The 20,315-nt window shown below is 46.7% G+C and overlaps 1 protein-coding gene across 1 annotated transcript in view; it reads left to right on the top strand.

Annotated features, from left to right (window-relative positions):
• Nucleotides 1-5,487: 5,487 nt before the first annotated feature.
• DPP7 (dipeptidyl peptidase 7) overlaps nt 5,488-20,315 on the top strand; it is a 32,407-nt gene continuing 17,579 nt past the window's right edge. Inside the window, exons 1-7 of the mRNA XM_074974092.1 lie at nt 5,488-5,688; nt 6,063-6,176; nt 9,432-9,571; nt 11,172-11,335; nt 12,770-12,905; nt 17,925-18,006; nt 19,430-19,596. Coding sequence (XP_074830193.1) covers nt 5,574-5,688; nt 6,063-6,176; nt 9,432-9,571; nt 11,172-11,335; nt 12,770-12,905; nt 17,925-18,006; nt 19,430-19,596 — 918 coding nt within the window. The 5' untranslated portion in view covers nt 5,488-5,573. The remainder of the gene's footprint in view (nt 5,689-6,062; nt 6,177-9,431; nt 9,572-11,171; nt 11,336-12,769; nt 12,906-17,924; nt 18,007-19,429; nt 19,597-20,315) is intronic.

Here is a 20,315-nt window from a genome sequence, read left to right as displayed (position 1 = left end):
GGCAGATGTTGTCAATCGTCAAGGATGTTCAAGGTTAAGATGCTGGAGGCCCAGAATCAGCTGCTGAAAACATGGGCATTTAAAGCTGCTCCTGCTCCCACTATGGGATTTGCCAAGGAAGCAGGTGTGGGTGCTTAGCGAGAGATTAGCAAGGGGAGAGAAAGAGCCTTTCACCCCCGGTGACCAGTTCTAAGTCAGGCGAGGTCAGTAGCTAAAGTCTCCACCAAAGGACAGCTCTTTGGCCTAAATGAGAGGAGCTGGCAGGCTCAATCCAAGTTCTGGTGGACAGGTGTCTCCATTACCACCACTGCTTGGGCCCTGTGGATTGAAACCGAGGGTTGAAAGGGCTACAGAGATAGGATGCCCAACAGTCTAGGTCAGGGGTTCTCAACCTGGGGGTTGGGAACAAATGTTAGGCAGGCATGAGCACCTACCCTTCCCACAGTGGTAAATGGGAGAATAGGCAGCTGGCTGGGAGGGGATTCTGGGGTGGGATTGTGATCCTGGCATGGAAAAGCGGGGCAGAGTATGGAAAAGGATGAGCACCACAGGCCTGAGTGGTCTGGAGAGGCACACTGGCAGGAAGCAGTGTAAAGGAAGCTTTCACTTCTGATTCCCGTGCTGTACCCTCTCTGTGGATAAAGAGAGGCCTTCGGACTGCAGGGCTGTCAAGCTAGTGTCTTCCAGCTCCTCCAGAACCTCCTGCTGGGATTCTGGCTGGACTTTTCCCCACGCCTACTCCTCTCTGCACACCCTATCTGTGGCACCACAAAGTTCAGATCATAGAATCGTAGAACTGGAAGGGACCTCAAGAGGTCATCTGGTCCAGTCCCCTGCACTCATGGCAGGACAAAGTATTAGTTGTGAGATCTCCCCGTTAACCTCCTCCTGGTACTGGCCAAGATGGCCATCTCCAATCCAGGAAGAGGCAGCTCAATGGAGAGGTTCTCTGTGGCTATGGACACTTCAACACCCTGTTTCATGCATCTGGGGAGAGATCCTCTGGGGAGCATCCACGGACTCCTTGGATTACTCTCTGAAGCAGTGGTCACTGTCCAGGGTTCTCTGCTTGGTGTCCCCACTGGGTACTCTTGGTTTGAATCTTTGACCCCCACTCCTGTTCCCGTTTTATCATGTGTCATCCCAAGGAATCATTTGTCTGAGGGGGCAGGCCTGTTGTCCTATGTAGGTTTAGACTCACCCTCCCAGAATTCAGATAGACTAGCCTCTTCTAGGAGGAAGGGTAGCAATCACTTGAGTAGGCAATTTACTCCCCTCAGTAATGCTATTTCATGTCAGCATTGATGCTGTTTCCTGCTGTCACCAATATACACAACATGTACAGGGAAAGGAACTAAGTCTGGAATTAGTGTGACCCTCCAGAAATCTTGCACTGTACTGCCCAGCAGCAACAGTGGCTTCTGCCACAGTCACTGTCATTAAGGCTCTGAGTCAGCCCCAAGAAAAAGTCTGTTTTCTCCCCAGACTTGTGTTAAGTAGTAATGCTGAGAAATCAGGACTTCAGGCGCCAGGGGGGAAATACACCCTTTTTTAAAAACAAAGTTTACCCCCAGCCCAGAAAGTCATTGAGGCAAATAAACTAAGAAGGTTCACCAAAAAGGATCTGATATTTATAGGAGCAGGAATAGCACTTGTGATTACTTTGATGAGGTTAACCATTTAGAGGCGGTGGACATTCATTTGGTGGCCAGTCTGGAATTGTCAGAATTCTACATTTCAAATGTTACCAACCTTCATGCTTCAAGGCATAAACTGGACATCTGTGGGGCTAAGGAAGAAATGTTCCCACCCATAGTACATTGCAGAGTTAACCAAGCACTTTTGTCACTTTCCTGTGTGGCTTTAAATTCAATCCCACATCTCCTTCCAACTGCTAATGAAGTTCTTCAGCATCTAATATAAAAGATACCACTTGGATCTTAAATTAACTGTGGCTGTTTCAGAAACAAGGATACATTGATCCTACTTCCCTGGTTTAAGTGAGACAGGAGCAAGCTATGTATAGGATTTGTATGATTACACACTTGATCCTTCTTGTCATCTTAAACGGGCTTCCAACATTCTGTTTTCATATTTCTAATCTAGGGCCAAGGAATGTGAATTACCACAGCTAATAAAAAAGCTCTTTACACTGAGCAGTATTGTTGCTCATCTGAACAATAGAAGCAGGTCCCAGGAATGTCAGCCCATTGCTGCAAGCAGTTTCTCTTAGAAATACGAGGATACATTCTGTTCTATTCAAATAGCTTCCTTATCATCGCCTAGGTGTTTGTGAGCAAACCAGCTGTGATGCACCAACTCTGAAAGGCGGATAATGGAGTAACCCCATGTAACTGGAATCCCCTAGCGCCTGTGCCAGTGTCTCAGAATGGGAGTTTGGGAATGAGTTAATCTAGGGGGAGAGATTTATGCAACCTCAAAATAAATATCTGTATAAATGCAGGTGTTTAGAAATACAGGAATATCAAGCATTTTGTTTGAGCAGAGAGGTTCTCTGGGTCCCTCCGTTTTTTCTCTTTTATTTCCCTCCTCCTATAACTTAAGACGGATTGCGCCACCGGGTCTGTTTCCACAGAGGATCAGCCAAAGATGATATTTAAATAAGTACACCTAGATTGCAGTTTTACACGGTAAATTCTGGTTGAAGTTTACTCGCACAATTGCCGCTTTGAAATGGTAGATTGTGCTGATTTATGCTGACTTGTTTAAATCTGTATTTACACAGAATTATTGGTCAATTTAATAAAAATAAATTACCAAAATTTAATTTTACCCTTTCTAAGCTAGATGACTTTAAATTGCATTGCCTAAAAGATGCATTACAAGAGCGCAGCAGTAAATAACTTACCTTGTGAAACATCAACATAATCACAATAATTTTAAATGGTAAAATAAAACGATGTCTTAGAGAGGTTTTAATTACACACTAACATACCTAACCTGGTTATTTTGGAAAAGAAGGAAAGCGAAAACACTCACCTAGATAGCAGGTTAAGGGGGGTGAGGTAGAGTCCTGATGGAGCAGGGAGGGGTGAGCAAGGAGCAGGTGCAGAGGGTTGAGTCCTGATGGGGCAGTGAGGGGAGAGGGTGAGCAAGGGGCAGGAGCACAAGGTAGAGGCCATGTGGGGCAGGGAGGGGAGGCTGCTAAGGAAATCAAACATTCTGTGAAACATTTTGAAAAACTAGATGCTATTTGTAAAGCACCCTGTGTTAGTAAAAATGGATATACTGATTCCTGAAGAGGCAGGATTGGAATAGCCACACCAGTATCCATAGGTGACGTGGGGGTGGGGGGGGGGCTGCACATAGGGTCCCATGCCCCCCAGCTTTCTGCCAGGGTGGGAATCAGGCTGCGTGCGGCTGAAGAGGTGCCTGGGAAAGGCACCAGCAGCGAGCGCTCCCGCCGAGTCCCACTAGATGGAGCCCAGAGCAGGAAGCCAGAAGGACCTGGCAGCACAGCTCTGCAAAGGGGTGCGGGGAAGCCGGCTGAGTCCCATCCCTTCCTGGCAGGCCCTCAAGTACGTGTCTGGACTAGCCTGCCTGGAGCTCTGGGAGTCAGCTGGGGCAATGTGTGGGGAGAAGCAGCGGGACCCAGGGGAGCTAGAGGTGGGGAGCCCAGGGAGGTAGCAGGGGCTAGGGCAAGGGGGTGGTTGTGGGGGAGGCAGTGGGGTCCAGGAGCGATGCAGGGGATCCTGGGGAGGCAGTGGGGGGCTAGGAGTGATTGGGCGGAGCCTGGGAGGCAGTGGGGGGGGGCAAAGGTGATTGCATGATGGGTGGGGGCATTGGGGAGCAGATGGGGTTGGGGGACTGGGGGAGGCAACAGGGGCCAGGGCACCAAAATACAAGTTTGCCCAGGGTGCCATTTTCCCTAAGGCCCAGTGTGCCGTGGTCAGGGGGGTGTTGCTGGAGAGTGCGTTGGCAGTCACCAGGATGTTGACTATGGCTGTGGTGGCAAGTGAGGGCCTGCCACTGTGCCCCCACTATCAGCAGCTACCAGTCGCCTACGCCAGTACCAACTCTAGAACCCATGGAGGGGAGAAAGCTGGCAAAGTGCAGAGTGGGTGGTTCAGGGGAAGAGTTAGCATTAGAGAAGCAAAGTTGCTCCATTGTAAAACTCCTTTCCCACAGCGCTTCAGCTTCCACTGTCCAGTTCTTTTTGCCCTAGAACCGATGGTTCACTCTCAAAAACATTGTCAGTCTCTGATCTTTCTCTACCCTTCCAATGCCATTTTAAGTCCAAGGAGTTCTGAAGAAGTTGTTGGGGTTGGAAATTATTTCTGAATGTGACAACTGTGACTTGAAACAAGGAGCTTCCTATCTTTTGTTGGGTTTACTGTAGCATCCATCACCACAGTCTATGAAAGCACCTTCTATTGGTATTTCTCTTTGCTTTGTTTGCATGCACACCCATTGCCCCAGAAAGCAGTCATGTCAATATGTGAATGGTAAGAAATAGGAAGTCTGGACAGTATCTTGATTCTGTAATGGCCTTGTCCTGACAGGTGCCGAACATTTCTCAGGTTTGGGTTCTAATCTATGGTCCAACAGAGGCTTTCGTCATGCTGCATGCGGGTGGCTGGGGCTGTGCACATTTCAGTCCCGGGCTGTTCACACTGGGCGTAGATTTCAGCGTACAGGATCACCTTATTTCCTTCCCTAGAAGCTGCTTCATGCAGGTCCAAGGCAACCCCCCATCTCCCTCAAAGCTATACCACAGCCCAGGCCCCATCATCCTAGCCCCATCCCATCATATTCCTATGCTCCAGCCTCCAGGGGCTTCACTTAGGGTTACCACCTGGCCAGTATTTGACTGGCCTGGTCTGTTTTTTTTTTTTAAATGGATTTGTCAGTTGCCATAAAAATAATTTAATCTGCCAGGTTTTTTTACATGGTTCTAAAGATTTGTATGATTATCACAATGCATTGGGATAGCTAATGGTAAAAGTTTGTGTGTCTCGCTAAAGATGCTGCCGTGTTCCCACTTCCGCAGTTAACGTAAGGAAATGATGTTATGACTCCGATCTATAGGTGTTCTCTCTCCGGATTCTGCACGTGGCTGTTGAAAGGGTGGGGCTGTGAAGCTGCCTTGTGGTTGGGGTTGCGGTGGGCCTGCCTTGCGTGGGCCTGCCGGGTTTCTGCACTTCGAAGATGGTAACCCTGGCCCCGAGCCGCACCCTGCACGAAGCCACATCGCATCCCCCTTGCTGGGACTGCGCCTGCAGAGGGACCCAGCTGGGGGCTGCTCCATGCGCTGGGGCCTGTTTCCCCCTACAGCGGGCTGCATCCATTTGGCCCAGTTCTCCCCACCCCCTCATCCCGCCCCTTGGGTTAGCCGGGGGTAGCGGGGACGGGGCCTAACTAGTCTCCTCCAGGCAGGACCTCATTAAACAAGATGGCGGCGCCTCGGTAGAAATGGCGTCCTCCCCACGTGATCTCCCGGCTCCACCCCCGAGGTCATGTGATCATCCTTCCTGGAGTCATGTGACTTCTCCATTGCCGCCGAGACCGCGAAGCGGGCGCCTTGCTGTCAGGGGTTCCACCGGCTGGTTACCATGGGAACCCCGCCCGGAGCTCACCCGCGTCTGCTCCTGCTGCTCGTCCTCGTGCTGCCGCTGGTGCGGGGCCTGGGGTCCCGGGGGCAGGGAGGGGACCCGCGGCCCGCACGGGGTAGGTGCCCCCGGCCCCCGCTAGCCATGGCCCCTACTGCTCTCTGGGCACAGCCCGGCCGCGGTACCGGCCCGCGGGGACAGCCCTGCCCGGCCTGGCGGGGCGCGGTGAAGTCGCTTCGCTTCGCTTCCCTTCGTCTGGCCTGTGGAGTGACTCCGGAGCAGAACCAGCCCCGCGCTCCAAGCGCATCGCGGGGGGCGGGAGCGGGGGGGTCTCTTCCATTCAGAATAACCTACCTGCGTTGAATGCTTCGAAAGGGTCATGGAAACGTTCCTGCTTCCCTTAAGCTTTGTAGACACCCGTTTACACAGCCTGCCTGTGCCCCTTTAAACCCTGCCTGCAAACCCAGTGTGACCCAGCTAGGCATTCTTTAGTTTACAGAACACAGGAGCCTGTTTACAAGGAGCAGTACTTTGAGCAGGTATTGGATCACTTCAACTTCGAATCGTACGGCAATAAGACCTTCCTACAGAGATACCTCACAACAGGTACGTCCGTTACAAACCGGGGCTCAGACAGAGCCATGTCTCATCTCCAAAACATGTTTACTGTTAACCGATTCCAAAAGAGTTTGCAGATCCGGGCATGTGTGGGCCCATCTGTAAGTGATTTTTGGAAATATGGTGAAACTTTCAGAGAAATTTCGTTGGCCTGTTGCTTTTCCGGAATGACGCATTAAATATACTTCCAAATTTCCCTGTGGTAGGAATACAGGGGCTGATATTCCACACTGGCTCTACTGTACCTCAGCATAGTAAACCATTTAATGGAATTAAATTAAAGATGGAAGAGACCTACTAGTTCATCCCCTGAGTCCCAGTTTCAAATATCTTAAGTGATCTGGCTTCTATTATTACTTCCCTTGATAGATTATTCCACAGTTAAATAAATCTCACTATTATGTTGTTTTTTCATTTTTTTGAAATTTGGGGGATGCTTCTGGATCCCTGTAAATCATTTCCTTTTTTCCTCAAGGTTTACATCCATCAAATACTTGTCGACAGTTAGGGCTATGATAGTTAGTAGTTAATTTAATCAAGCAATACAGATTTAGCTCTTCTAATCTTTCGTAACAAATCAGTTTGGAGTTCCTTCACCATCTCCTCTCTGTATTCCTCCAATTTGTCATTTGTTCTGTTAATGAGGTGTGCAGAGCTGAATGCCGTGGCCAAAATGTGGCCACCCCAGAGCCATGGAGTGACCAGCTATGTGAGGCATGAACTGGCCTTTGTTGCTTTGCTGCTGTATTACTATTTTTGATAACTTCTAAGGCACCTATTGCAGGTGCAGCTTGGTGCTTTGAATACAGTAGAGAAAACAAATGGTTAAACATGTCCTGGAAAGTCAGGAGGCTCAAAGTCTGCACTGCTGAGGGGGTTAAGTTCCAAAGGTGTTTGTGTGTGTGTGTGTGTGGGGGGGGGTTCTTTGACGAAAAAGCCCTGCTGCCAAACATGTAGGGCCAAACTGTGCTCTGTTCTCCTTATGTAAATCCCTAATCACACCCCCGGAGTTCTGCTGTATTTTACACTAGGTATAACTGACAGCAGAATCTGTTCTTGTGTATTCAAACTTTACTTCCTCGCAGTCCATCTTAACCACCAGGATCAGGTAAAGAACGGAGATGATGCGTCAAGTAACTGTTTTCCAAGCTGTTCAGAGCTTTAAAGTTTCAAACATTTTGAACTGCGTTGTGCAGTGAAAAAAGCCAGCAAACTTGTCTCTTGTCTCAGATTGATACTCAACAATATATGTTGTGACTCAGCTAGAGGTGAGTCCTCTTTTGTGAGTCCTTCAGAGAAACAAGGTGCTCTTCAAGTACTGAATGATTAAATAAATTGAAAGATTTGAATAATCATAGAAAACACTGCTTTGAATTTTAATGCAAAACAAGTTTTGTAGGGGGAAAAGATCTCTTTATAGGAGAAAGAATGAAGGCCTGTTAGGAGGAATTTGAAGGTGTGTGGAGATCCAGGTGTTTGGGGTTTTGGGTTTTTTTTTGGTTGGTTGGTTTTTTTTGGGGGGAGAGGGGAAGCTATGATCAAACAGTCAACAGCTCCCATTTATAATCTTACTGTCGAGGGGAGAGGGAGGTTGAGACCACCCATAGTTTCTGCTTCCCTCGTCTCCCCCATGAAATGCCTGCTGCAACACTTTTGTATCCTACGCTCCCTTGGACTCATCTAGTTTGTTGCATGGTTGGTTGTTTAAATCACCGAATGAAACACTTATTTTAAATTAATTGTTACACTTATTTGATCCTAGTATCATGTCAGGCCAAACCCTGTAAACTGGAACTAAATCATATTTGTAAAACAAATGAAACATCAGCATTGTGGTTCTGTTAGTTGCAAAATATCGGGGGGCGGGGGAGAGTGGTTCTGGGTGTCTCCCCCCATTCCCACCCACACACTTTCCTTTTGTGCATTGTGGGCCTTTTGTGATAGTAAGGATTTGAAACAACTAATGACAACTGGCTGCCAGAACTTATTTCACAAGTAAGTCAGCTGACTCTCATGAGATTAGCTGGGAGTTGTCCAAAGTTTCAGTTTAAAAATAAACATTTAAAAAAAACCCCACACTTAGGTTGGCTATGAGACCAAATCATTCTGGTTCTTCAGAGAATTGCTAGTCACTTTTAGTGATCTTTCCAGTATGGGATATTTGATTATAGTTCCACTTCGTGGTAATTTATCTCTTCTCTATTTCCCTGCTGATTACCCACGTATGTCATGGAAACAGAAGATACCCCTTTGCAAATGGACCAGTACCCCATACCTGAGTCAGTGATTTCACAACCAATTTATAAATACTTTATTGTTATCTGGTTTATAAATACAAACCTCACTATTATAAATAGTGGTGTCTCCCAGGGATCTGTACCAGGACCAGTGCTGTTCAACATATTCATAAATGATCTGGAAAAGGGGAGCGAACAGTGAGGTTGCAAAATTTGCAGATGATACAAAATTACTTAAAATGGTTAAGTCCAAAGCAGACTGTGAAGAGTTACCCAGGGATCTCACAAAACTGGGTGACTGGTCAACAAAATGGTAGATGAAATTCAGTGTTGATAAACGCAAAGCAGTGCACATTAGAAAACATAACCCCAACCATCCATACAAAATGATGGGATCTAAATGATTTGTTACCACTCAAGAAAGAGATCTTGACGTCATTGTGGATAGTTCTCTGAAAACGTGCTCAAATGCAGCAGCAGTAAAAAAAAAATAACAAAATGTTAGGAACCATTAGGAGAGGGATAGATAATAAGACTATATACGTCCATGGAACACCCACACCTGGAATATTGCATGCAGTTCTGGTCTCCCCATCTCAAAAAGGGTATACTTGAATTGGAAAAGGTACAGAGAAAGGCAACACAAATATTGAAGGATATAGAACAGCATCCGTATTAGGAGAGATTTAAAAGATTTTGACTTTTCAGCTTGCAAAAGAGACTACTAAGGGGAGATACCATAGAGGAATATAAAATCATGAATGGTGTAGAGAAAGTGAATAAGGAAATGTTATTTACTCCTTCATATAACACAAGAAGCATGTCTGTATTTCTCAGTGTGTCATATCATCATGAGTTAGTCTCCTTTCAAAGAACAGTTCAGCCCTATTATACAGTCCTCACTCATACAAAACTCCCCATTAACTTCGCTGAGGGACAATCCTATAATGCTTTACCAGGCACCTTGTGTTTTCTCCAGTGTGCTTCTAATGACTGTCTTTTATAGCTAAATTCTGGAAGAAGGGAGTTGGGCCCATCTTCTTTTATACTGGGAATGAAGGAGACATTTGGGAATTTGCTCAGAATTCCGGCTTCATCCTTGAGCTGGCGGAACAGCAGAATGCGCTAGTAATTTTTGCTGAGCATGTGAGTATTTTATTAATTTTTTTCCGCATATTTTTATCTCCATCGGGTATTGCCAGCAGCAACCCCCTACAGTCCCCGGATAATTAGGTGCAAATCCCTTACTCTGAAATTGCTGTGCACCTCCCAGGGACAGTCTAGACATAGTAGTGACTCTCCCCTACTGAGCCACATACTCTAAATTATTTATTATGCCCATCAGCGGTGCAGTATAAATAATAGTTCACTCCGCAAAACCTAGGCTGTATTGTGCTTTAGAATGGTGCTTTTGTAATCTATTTTCTCTAGCTCTAAAACATCAATAAATTCACAGCTGGAGAAGGGTGTGTGGTGGGGGTCTGCATTATTGTGCCGAACTTGAGGACTGTTGAGTCACATTCTGCCCTGATTTACCACCCACGTAAGCTCTCTGTAGTCTGGGGAGCTGTGTGAAGTCAAAGGTCTATGAATGAGGTGAGGGTTCAATCTTCATCACTCATTCAACCCTTGGTGTTTTGAGTTGATGGCCTCTCTGCTAAGATGGCCAACAAGGGGGCCAGCTAATACCCGCTGTTTTAGGTTGTCATGTGACTGCCTGTCTGTTACGAAGAGAACAGACCACCGGGGAATTTTAAATTGGCCACCAAACAGCTGTAGGATGGCATTGACTTTCAGCTTCTGCTGACCCAGGCAGGCTTGAACATGAGGCTGGAGGGCAGGGATAGGATACAGAGGGACCTAGACAAATTGGAGGATTGGGCCAAAAGAAACCTGATGAGGTTCAATAAGGATAAGTGCAGGGTCCTGCACTTAGGACGGAAGAACCCAATGCACAGCTACAGACTAGGGACCGAATGGCTAGGCAGCAGTTCTGCGGAAAAGGACCTAGGGGTTACAGTGGACGAGAAGCTGGATATGAGTCAGCAGTGTGCCCTTGTTGCCAAGAAGGCTAATGGCATTTTGGGATGTATAAGTAGGGGCATAGTGAGCAGATCGAGGGACGTGATCGTTCCCCTCTATTCGACATTGGTGAGGCCTCATCTGGAGTACTGTGTCCAGTTTTGGGCCCCACACTACAAGAAGGACGTGGATAAATTGGAGAGAGTCCAGCGAAGGGCAACAAAAATGATTAGGGGTCTGGAACACATGACTTATGAGGAGAGGCTGAGGGAACTGGGATTGTTTAGTCTGCAGAAGAGAAGAATGAGGGGGGATTTGATAGCTGCTTTCAACTACCTGAGAGGTGGTTCCAGAGAGGATGGTTCTAGACTATTCTCAGTGGTAGAAGATGACAGGACAAGGAGTAATGGTCTCAAATTGCAGTGGGGGAGGTTTAGGTTGGATATTAGGAAAAACTTTTTCACTAGGAGGGTGGTGAAACACTGGAATGCATTACCTAGGGAGGTGGTAGAATCTCCTTCCTTGGAAGTTTTTAAGGTCAGGCTTGACAAAGCCCTGGCTGGGATGATTTAATTGGGGATTGGTCCTGCTTTGAGCAGGGGGTTGGACTAGATGACCTCCTGAGGTACCTTCCAACCCTGATATTCTATGATTCTATGACTTAGGAGGAGAGGAGATATGATGCGGCGGGTCCAACACCTCTTTATGCCTCGTTTTCTTTCAGAGGTATTATGGGACATCTCTTCCATTTGGGAAACTGTCAATGCAGCGGGAAAATATCGGCCTGCTCACTGTGGAACAAGCCCTTGCTGACTATGCGGTGCTCATTACAGAGCTTAAAAAGCAGTATGGTGCCAGGGACTGCCCAGTCATTGCCTTCGGAGGCAGGTAAATGCTCTCAGGTCTCTCCAGGTACTTATCTTCTCTACATTGTTCCGTAACTGGTATGGTGCTGTCCTTATAGGCTTCGCCTTCCAGTAGAAATGCACGCTTTCCCAGGATTCCTTGTTCTCTCACTTCAATTTTCTTTGCACTGAAGCATGAAGGGTACTTGCATGTGGTAGGATATAACTCTGGAATGCTACTCCTTCCCCTAGTTGCTTCAGTTTGTTTCCTAGCACTGATTCCTGATATTTGCTCTCTGTTTAAAATGTGTGCTGTCTGGATGAGGGCCATAAAGTTTCAACCCAGCAGCCTTCAGTTCCCTGCCAGGACATGAGGTCTAAAATAGGAGACCATGCTGAGCAGTCAGTTCCTGATCTCTTCCCAACAAGGCTGCTTAAGATAAGGAGATCAATCAGACAATGTTGATGCCTGCCTTAATGGAATAGGTAATTCATCTCAGGTATTTAGGGCTGCAACTCCAAAAGGCAGCTTGTCACAGTCAGTCCTGGCTTCTAGTCACTTTAAATAGGCACCATGAACTGGCAGTCTCTAAGCAGTGTCAGTGAATGAACTAGTTCCAGATTCTGTGCCTGTCCCTGAGCTGACCAAAAGCGCTGGACCACCCCGCCCCAAGAACTTCAGGAGACAGGAATGCTTAATGTAAACTGTAACAAAACATTTTATACTGGGAAGGCAGGAAACTGGTAATGAGATAAAGAGCTTTTGATCAGTAAGTCTCCAGTTCACATTCAGCCCAGGCGGCTGGTGACTGGAAAGATTTTATTAATGTGTTGCACTTCAGTGGCATGTGTGAAGGGAATCATTGGTGTGAGTTGTGTTTGCAGTACGGAAACTATCACAGTGGTTGGTAGGCTCAGTAGAGAGGCCAAGGACTGATGGCATTATGGAGACTGAATTCTCCACTTGACTTTGGAGGGGATGTTGATGATGCACTTTGGCTGGGCCACATGCGGGAATCTTGTGCTGCTGCTGTTCTGTGGGTAAAGAGGGGACTTCAGTCTCCAGGGTATGAACGGAGCTGCCTGAGGATTTGGGAAAGGTCAGCAAGTACATGCTGGGGATACGCCCCAAACATAATTGACCCGTTTTAAGTGTGTGTGTGTGATATCTTTAGATGCCCTCACACCCAAGCTGCCTCCTGCAGATTGGAGACCAGCTGCTTGCTCCTCTCAACCTCAGTGATGGGTTTAGATTTGTGTTAATGCTTTTTGGAAAGGAGAGGACCAGAGAGCTGCTTTTTTAAAATGTAAGATGAGATTCTCATTTAGAGTCCAGGCTCACTGGGTTGGGCGAGGCCAGAACTGCTGGTTCCACAGGGCCCAAATTACTGAACAAGTTTGCTTTAAATCACATGTGTTGAGTGAAGTAACCCTTCTCTCTCTCTCTCTCTCCTCTCCCCCCCCCCCCCCCCCACAGTTACGGAGGAGTGTTGAGTGCTTACATGAGAATGAAATATCCTAACATTGTGGCTGGAGCACTAGCTGCCAGTGCTCCTCTGTTGGCTGTGGCTGGGATTGGAGACCCCAACCAGTTCTTTCAAGCTGTCACTGCAGTAAGTGGAAGCTCCATTGAAGGAACAGAAGCTGGCTTGTCTCCAAGTGACAGTATCTTTCCAAACTGCCATCTCCTCGTGACAGAGTGTTGGGCTGAGTGAGTAGCTGGAATGGGGACCTCTAAGGAAAACCAGCTGCTGCAGGATGTCACGCCCTTCCCTGTGTCAGTACTGAACCAGCAGGCCAGCATGGGGTAGAGGATGCTGTGTAGATGGAGATCTCCTGGATGGGTAGCAAAACTGAGCTCTGACCCCCCCCCCCCCCCATTGTCATTAAAGATACGTTATCCCAATATTAGTGTTCTGGCCAAATTCCACCCTGGTAAATTCCCCTTGTAATCACAACTGGATATGCCTGGCTAAATACCCCTTGTAATCACAATAGCTATTCTTCATTTCCTGTCCTAAACTGTTGTTTCACTGTGCATGCAATACTGCATGGCATCTGCTTAACCCCAGAGGTAGCTGCATTTCAGTAGTGGGCAAAGTGACTCCCAGTGCACTGGAAAAGTTGTAGAGCACTTTGGGATCAATTTGAGTGAAAGGCCCTGTAAACACAAGATGACTATTGCTTACACACTTGCAGGGTGATAAAGAGACTTTTGAATTATTATTTGGGACTATTTTAACGTCATTGGAATTATATTATAAGGTCCCCCTGGGCTGCAGGTTAGGGCTGGGGGTGACTTGCCAGCTGATAATCTGAGAACATGGAACATTGTGCTAGTGAAAAGTCCCAGGCTGAAATCCTGAGTGAATCCACAGAACAGCTATAGCACAAGCAGCAGCTGGCCTGGCCATCTGCCTCAGGCCCACCTTGCTGCTACAAGGGCAGAGGAGGTGTTCAGTCTCCAGATCTGTCCAACTGATGGCTTCTCTGAGGAGACTGCACACAAGGAGCAGTGCTGATGCTCATACACTGAGAACAACAGTGGCCAGTAGCTAAGTTCACATAAGCCGTTGAGCAAGAGGTGGTCACATGCAGGGTAGGATATGAGCCAGTGCTGCAGGTGAAGGTTCCTGTGGATGGGGTGCACTCACCTCTCGTGAGTGCCTTCTGTTGGCTGACTGCGATCCTGCACTCTCCCTTTTCCTGTCATCTTCAGTAGGTGGTTACCCTTGTCAGGCAGGTCCTTCAGTGGCTCAGCCCTCTGTCCAAGTCTCTCACAGTCAATATGCATGAACGTAACAAAGGTCCAACAAGGACTACTGTTGTGCCCTTGTTGGTGTCTTTAGACCTGTCTCTGGGCTCAGTTCTCAGCTCCTTCTGGGCTAGCTTTAAGACCTTCCCTGCCCTGTTGTAGAGCACTGCTCCCAGGGCTTTCTCCCTGGAGACTTTATCCACAGCAATTCTCACTGCCTCAGCTCTCCAGCCAAGTCACTCCTTAAGTTCAGTCCCCTTCCAGGGGGTGGTAACCAAAAGTGCATCAGTTGCCACTAGCCCCCATCCATTCCTCCGCACCCTGCTAGGGGTCCCACTCCACTTTTTTGGCAAAACTATGCATTTGTCCAGTTTGCTCTTGCTAACTGATGATCAATTGGCAAGAGCAAGCAGGATAAATGCCCGGTTTTGTCAAAAAAATCAGGACAGCCAGGACAGGGCCTAAAAAAGGGACTGTCCCAGCCAAAATGGGACATATGGTCACCCTACAACCCAGGGACCCTATAAACACCAGAAACCTACTGCTTCCCTTAATAGTTGCTGCTGCATTCCCTGAGCTGCTTCCCACTTGGTCACGTTCACCTGTTGCCTTTGAGTTATAGTCCTTGGGTTGCTTGCGTCTGTTCCCTGCTTGAGCAGGGTCTCCCCAAGCCACCATGGCTGGAGAGTCCCTCTGTCTGATCTCTTGTAGCCCCAGCCAGGAACTGACCTGGTCCAGGGTCCTGCAGCTCTTTTTATCTGAGCTTGATGAGCTCTGATAGGTTACAGGGAAGCAGCCATTCTAGGCAGGCCTGGAGGACCCACCTTTACTGCTCCTTTCCTGGGGGGAGGGAGTGGTAGGACTGCCTCCAGCAGGGGGCCTCAAAGGGCCTGATACCAGAGCCCTGCAGCAGGACTGGGATCCTGTGGATCCCACATGACCCACTGCCATAATAGCCGGAGAAGGTAAAATGTATTTTGTTGTAGGTGGGATTGGGTGGGCAAAAAAAAACCAGACGGTGGTAATTTGCGGGAAAACAACTACATCTCTCATCGGCTTGTCATAAATAGAATTTCAGCAATGTAAAGCAAGTTTTTCTTTTTTTAAAAAATAAAGGTTTTAATACTTAAATTTAAGAGAGGGATAGAAAGAGATTTGATGTCTGTTCTAACAGGAGTTAAAGTATTTTTGACATGGTTCAAGCAAGATTTGTTTTATTCTTTTAGTGGTAAAAATAGTGTCCCAAGTGTCTCTCTCACACACACATATTAACTGACTTCTTTTGTTTTTTGTAGCATGAGGGAATCTGTCTCTTGCAGGATTTGCAGGATCGAAGGTTTTTGTGGGTGGGAGTGGGATAAAAATGCAAGAAACAACGCAGGAGCGGGTGGGAGTGGATATTGCAGGGCGGGACAGGAGCACGATTTAAAAAAAATAGTCCCTCGCAGGGCTCTACCTGGTACACCTGTCACTGTTCGTATGCTAATTCCAGTCCCATGTGACTGTGATTACTAAAGTCTCACAAGGGCAGCCTGCAGAACTCCTCCCTCCTCTTTGATGCAACTTAAAATGAATTTGCTTCTGAAGCAGAGGAGGGAAATTCATTCCTCTTGGCCACTGAGCAGCAAAGCTCTCCCTGAAATCCTGACACATTTCCCATGTCATTGCTCCTTCCAATCTGGTATCCTGCCTCTGTCTTTGCCATCAAAGGAAGCTAAAAAGAGCCTTTAATGTTCCTGTTTATTTCCCCAATACTCTTGGAAAGATAGGAGGGAACTTGCAGGCTGTTGTCTTATGTCCCAAGGTAGGAGACTGGATTCTGTCAATCTTAGCTTGCAAAGCAACAGATAATACTTGTGAGGATTAACTGTCCAGCGCTGCTTGGAAATAGTCACTGTGTCTGACTTGGTGACCTGCTGCAGCATGGAGTTCCACAGGCTGACATGAATGAACATTTCCACATCTTGGCCCTAAATTAACTGCCTGTTAATCTAAACAATAGTGCCTTTTGAGCTTGCACACTCTTGTTCTGAAAACTTTATTTAGATTTGGTGGCTTAGAGCTCAGAGAGATCTGTGGAAAATCTTAAGGAAAGGGAATGGCTTGTGTGAAGATGAATTGAAATGCTCTTTAGGTGAACAAATAAAAAGTCTCATTTAAGATCCTAAATTGTTAAGGGAATACAGGATGTTATGCCTTAAAAATATGCTTTTGAAAACTAAATATTTGAAACCATTTCTTCTTAATCACCAGCCTGGCCCAGCTCTGAGAATTCTTCTGTGTTTGAAGTTAATTCTTCCCTAACGCAGTGTAAGACACGTAGCTCCCTGCTCTGCTTTAGGTATTAATGATACAATTAATTATTGCACAAACCTGAAACTGAATTTTTGCTGGGTCTTTTACATTTAAAAAAATCCCCTTTCCATTGATTCCCAAAATGTGTGTCTCTGTAGTGTTAAGACTATCTGTGTGTTAAGATCCTAAGCAGTCCCTTTGTGTATTTTTTTTTTAAAGTGCTTCCTTTCACCTTTAAGGAATCTTCATAGCAGCAGTGTGTGCACTGAAGGCAATTCAGGGTTCAGTTGCTGACCTTGGTGAGAGAATGCACCTGTGGTGTTAATATTCCTAAAGGCAAACATTTCATGATTCATTCGCAGTAGTTTTCTTCCTCTCATTCATTTTGCATGAGTTAGACTGCGTTTACTTGGAGTGAAATGCCTTCTGTTGAAGGCTCTCCAAAGCACTTTCTAAACACTAAGCCTCATAACACACGGAGGAGATGGGGCGCGTCAGATCCATTTGAAAGATGGGCTGAGTGTAGCACCGAAGGTAGTGGCTGTGTTTTTAAATGCATGTGTATTTTTTTCACAAGGCTGAGTTAAATGTGCAAACTGCCTGTCTTATACCTGTGGGCTTTTGTGTGTGCAATTCAGGTATACCCAAGTGCACACTTCCAATAGCCTTGCACAAGTCATTTAGTACCAAGCTTATCAGGTGACCTGGAGAGGTGATAATAGAAACTAGGGCCCTGATTCTTGCTTACATTTTTCCTAGTGTAGACATCATCTGTGGCTACTTCCTACCATTCTGGTAGGATAAAAGGGTCTTAAAATGTGTTGTTAGTAACAATAATCCCTAGCTCTTATATCTTCTTCATCAGTAGATCTCAAAGAACTTTACAAATAAATTAAGTATCATTATTGCCATTTTACAAATGATAAAGGAAAACTGAGGCACAGAGAAGGGAAGTGAGTTGCCCAAAGTTATCCAGCAGACCACTGGCAGAGCCAGGAATAGAAGCCAGGTTTTCTGAGTCCCGATCTAGTACTCTATCCAATAGCCAATGCTGCCTCCCAAAACATAATTTACTCTTACTTTTAAGGCCCCTTTGCACTGGCAGAATGCTTCCAAGTGGCCTTAGTGTAAATAAGAATCAAGGCCTTAGAGCTCTGTGACCGTGACCCATTCCCTTTCCCTAGCTGCTGAGTGTGTCCCCTCCTGTCACTTAACACTGAGAGGAGAAGTTATATCTGACTTTTTCTAGCAGAGAGATGGCAGAAAACAAACTGGCTGCCATTCTGTTTGGATAAGATGGAATTGCAGCTTACTGCACCTGGGGGAATGGGCGGGGGATCCTTTGGAAGAGAGGACAGAGGTTGTATCAGCACCATCTATAAGAGTGTACATGTGACTTGCCGAAGTGGCTTGCAGTCTGTTAGTCCTGTTGGTGGCTCATAGTGCCTTCTGCCATGGCTGGCTGCTCAAGAAGACAGGGGCTGCTCCCCTTGGATACAGACCTCAGAGCTGTTATCTATCCATGTTTGTGTAACTTCCTGGTTTGGCTGCTCTAATCTCTCTCTCGCTCTCATCATTTTAGGATTTTCAGAGCTATAGCCCAGCTTGTGTCAAGGCCGTGAGCAAAGCCTTCCAGGAAATCAATGACCTCTACTTGCGCGGAGGTAAGATGAGCTTGACTGCCCACGGCATAGTGCTTCCGAACAGCAGGCAGGAGCCATCTCCAAGGTCCTCTCTGATTGAGAGAGTTGCAGTTTTTAAGCCGATTTAGTTAAACCAGTGCAAACCCCTGTGCAGACCCTTATTTAGGGTTAAGAGTGGCTTATTTTGGTTTACAGTAAAAGACTTCAGCTAGATTGAAATGAGACCCTCTTAAACTGAAATAAGCATGTCCTCACAGAGGTTTGCACTGGTTTAACCAAACCAATTTAAAATCACACCTTTGGTTAGATGGGTGTAACTTCCTCATGGAGACAAGGCCTCAGGGTTTTTTGTTTTATGTATATTCATGTGATGCACAAGCCGATGAGGTGCATTGTGTGCAAGCTGATGGTGATGTCAGCAACTGTCTGATGATCCCAAGCAGCTTCTTAGTGGAACCTTATCAAACATTGTTTTCCTCACCCTTCCTTCTTACTTCTCACTCCCTCATTTCTTGTTTGCTTGGTCCCTATTCTAACTCCTTTCCTCTGACGTAAAGACGGCATGTGCTGGGACCGCTAATGCAACGATTGCTGCTAATTGTGGCCCAGCCAGAGAGAGCACTGTGTACTGCAGTCTCCAGCTTGCCTCGTCGCAGCTAACCTAGGGTGTCTGCAACAGGGATCCTTTTCAGAGCCAGCTCTCCTGACTTGAGCAGGCCTCTCCAGATGATCTTTGCGTTTTAAGGTGCATCTGAGCTGTAGTGACGCTGTGGGCCCCAGATTTATTCTCACTCAGTGACTCTCACAGCTCCCAAATGGAAAAAGATGCTTGTCCCCACTAACTATCAAATTCAACCCCAGATCTGACCGTAAGCTGGGCTCTTTCTGCCTCTGCTTCTGAGCAGAGGCAGCACCAAGCCGCATTCCCCCAGGGCTACGCTGGCTCTGCAGAGCTAATGGGAGTGAAAACTAAAGAGTCTGACCCTCCTGCTGCAGGGAATCCGTAATCCTCATTAGCTTCCAGTGGGAGTTGTATCCTGCTGGGGAGAGACTAGGTTCCAGGAGTGGAAAGGAGTAACGGCTTGTCTACACTTAAAACGCTACAGTGGCACAGCTATGTTACTGGAGTGCTTCAGTGTTGACACTACCTATGCTAATAGGAGGGATTCTCCCGGCGGCATGGATCAGCACCCCTCCGCCCCCCAGCCCGAAGCAGCTAGGTCAGCGGAAGAATGCAGGGTTATTACCCAGTGGGTGATATTTGCACCTGAATACCCAAGCTTGTGTAAGTTAATATGTAGTATTACAAACCCTGTTCTTGTTTTCATAGCTTCATATTACTCCTGACTAGCCAGCCACGTGGAATTAATGAAACATGGCACGGCTCTATGATATCAGTTTACACTCTTTGGAGCGTATGTATCATGTTTCTATCCCTCTGCAGCCTACGATATAATCAGCAGTGAAATGTCCACTTGCAAGAGGGTTTCTAGCAAGGAAGATGTCTACCAGCTGTTTGAGTTTGCTCGAAGTGCCTTCATCATAATGGCTATGATGGACTATCCTTACAAAACAGACTTCATGGGTCACTTCCCTGCTTACCCAGTCAAAGTGAGTGCCAGGGTGCTGGAGGGATCAAGAAGAGCTCTTACCCCTTCTTGAGACCATGAATATCATCTTGTGTGTTCTTTTCTTTTTGTCCTGCCACTAAATATATCTGAAACCGATTGCTCTGAAATGGATGGCTGCGGTCAGCCTCAGCAAAACTGCTTTCACTCAAATTACACACAATACAAGCACATTGACCTAAACTTTCAAAAGTATCTCATCACTTTAGGAACCTCTGTTTTTTGATTGTCCAACTCGAGACACCTTTAAAGGGTTCTGATTCTCAGAGGGCAAGTGACTTGGACTTCCTAACAATCAAGCTCCTTTTAAGTTGTCTCAGGTCAGCCCCCACCCCCACCACCTTGAGGAACCCAGAATCCCTTGTTGCCAGGTCATAGACTATATAGGGTAGCACAGTGGAAGCAAGAACAGGATTTGTTCCCCAGAGTTTATATTTTTGAACATTTCCTGACAACTAATTCTTTTGACCTTTGTCCTGTGGTAATTCTTCCTCTCTCCATTCGCCCAGGGAAAACATGCTGTGGAGAGCCAGGCTGTGACTTGCGGATATCCCTTCTAGCATAATTCTAGCATAATACACTGTTTTGTTGACACTAGAATAAGAATATAATAGAATACCTAGCGCTTTTCATCGTTAGATCTTCAAGCAGTTTACAAAGGAGGTCAGTATCAGCATCCCCATTATACAGATGAGGAAACTG

The sequence above is a fragment of the Natator depressus genome, chromosome 16 (assembly GCF_965152275.1).
Source record: "Natator depressus isolate rNatDep1 chromosome 16, rNatDep2.hap1, whole genome shotgun sequence".
NCBI lineage: Eukaryota > Metazoa > Chordata > Testudines > Cheloniidae > Natator > Natator depressus.
Note: the sequence above shows the minus strand (reverse complement) of the source record. Positions and strands in the feature narration are given on the sequence as shown.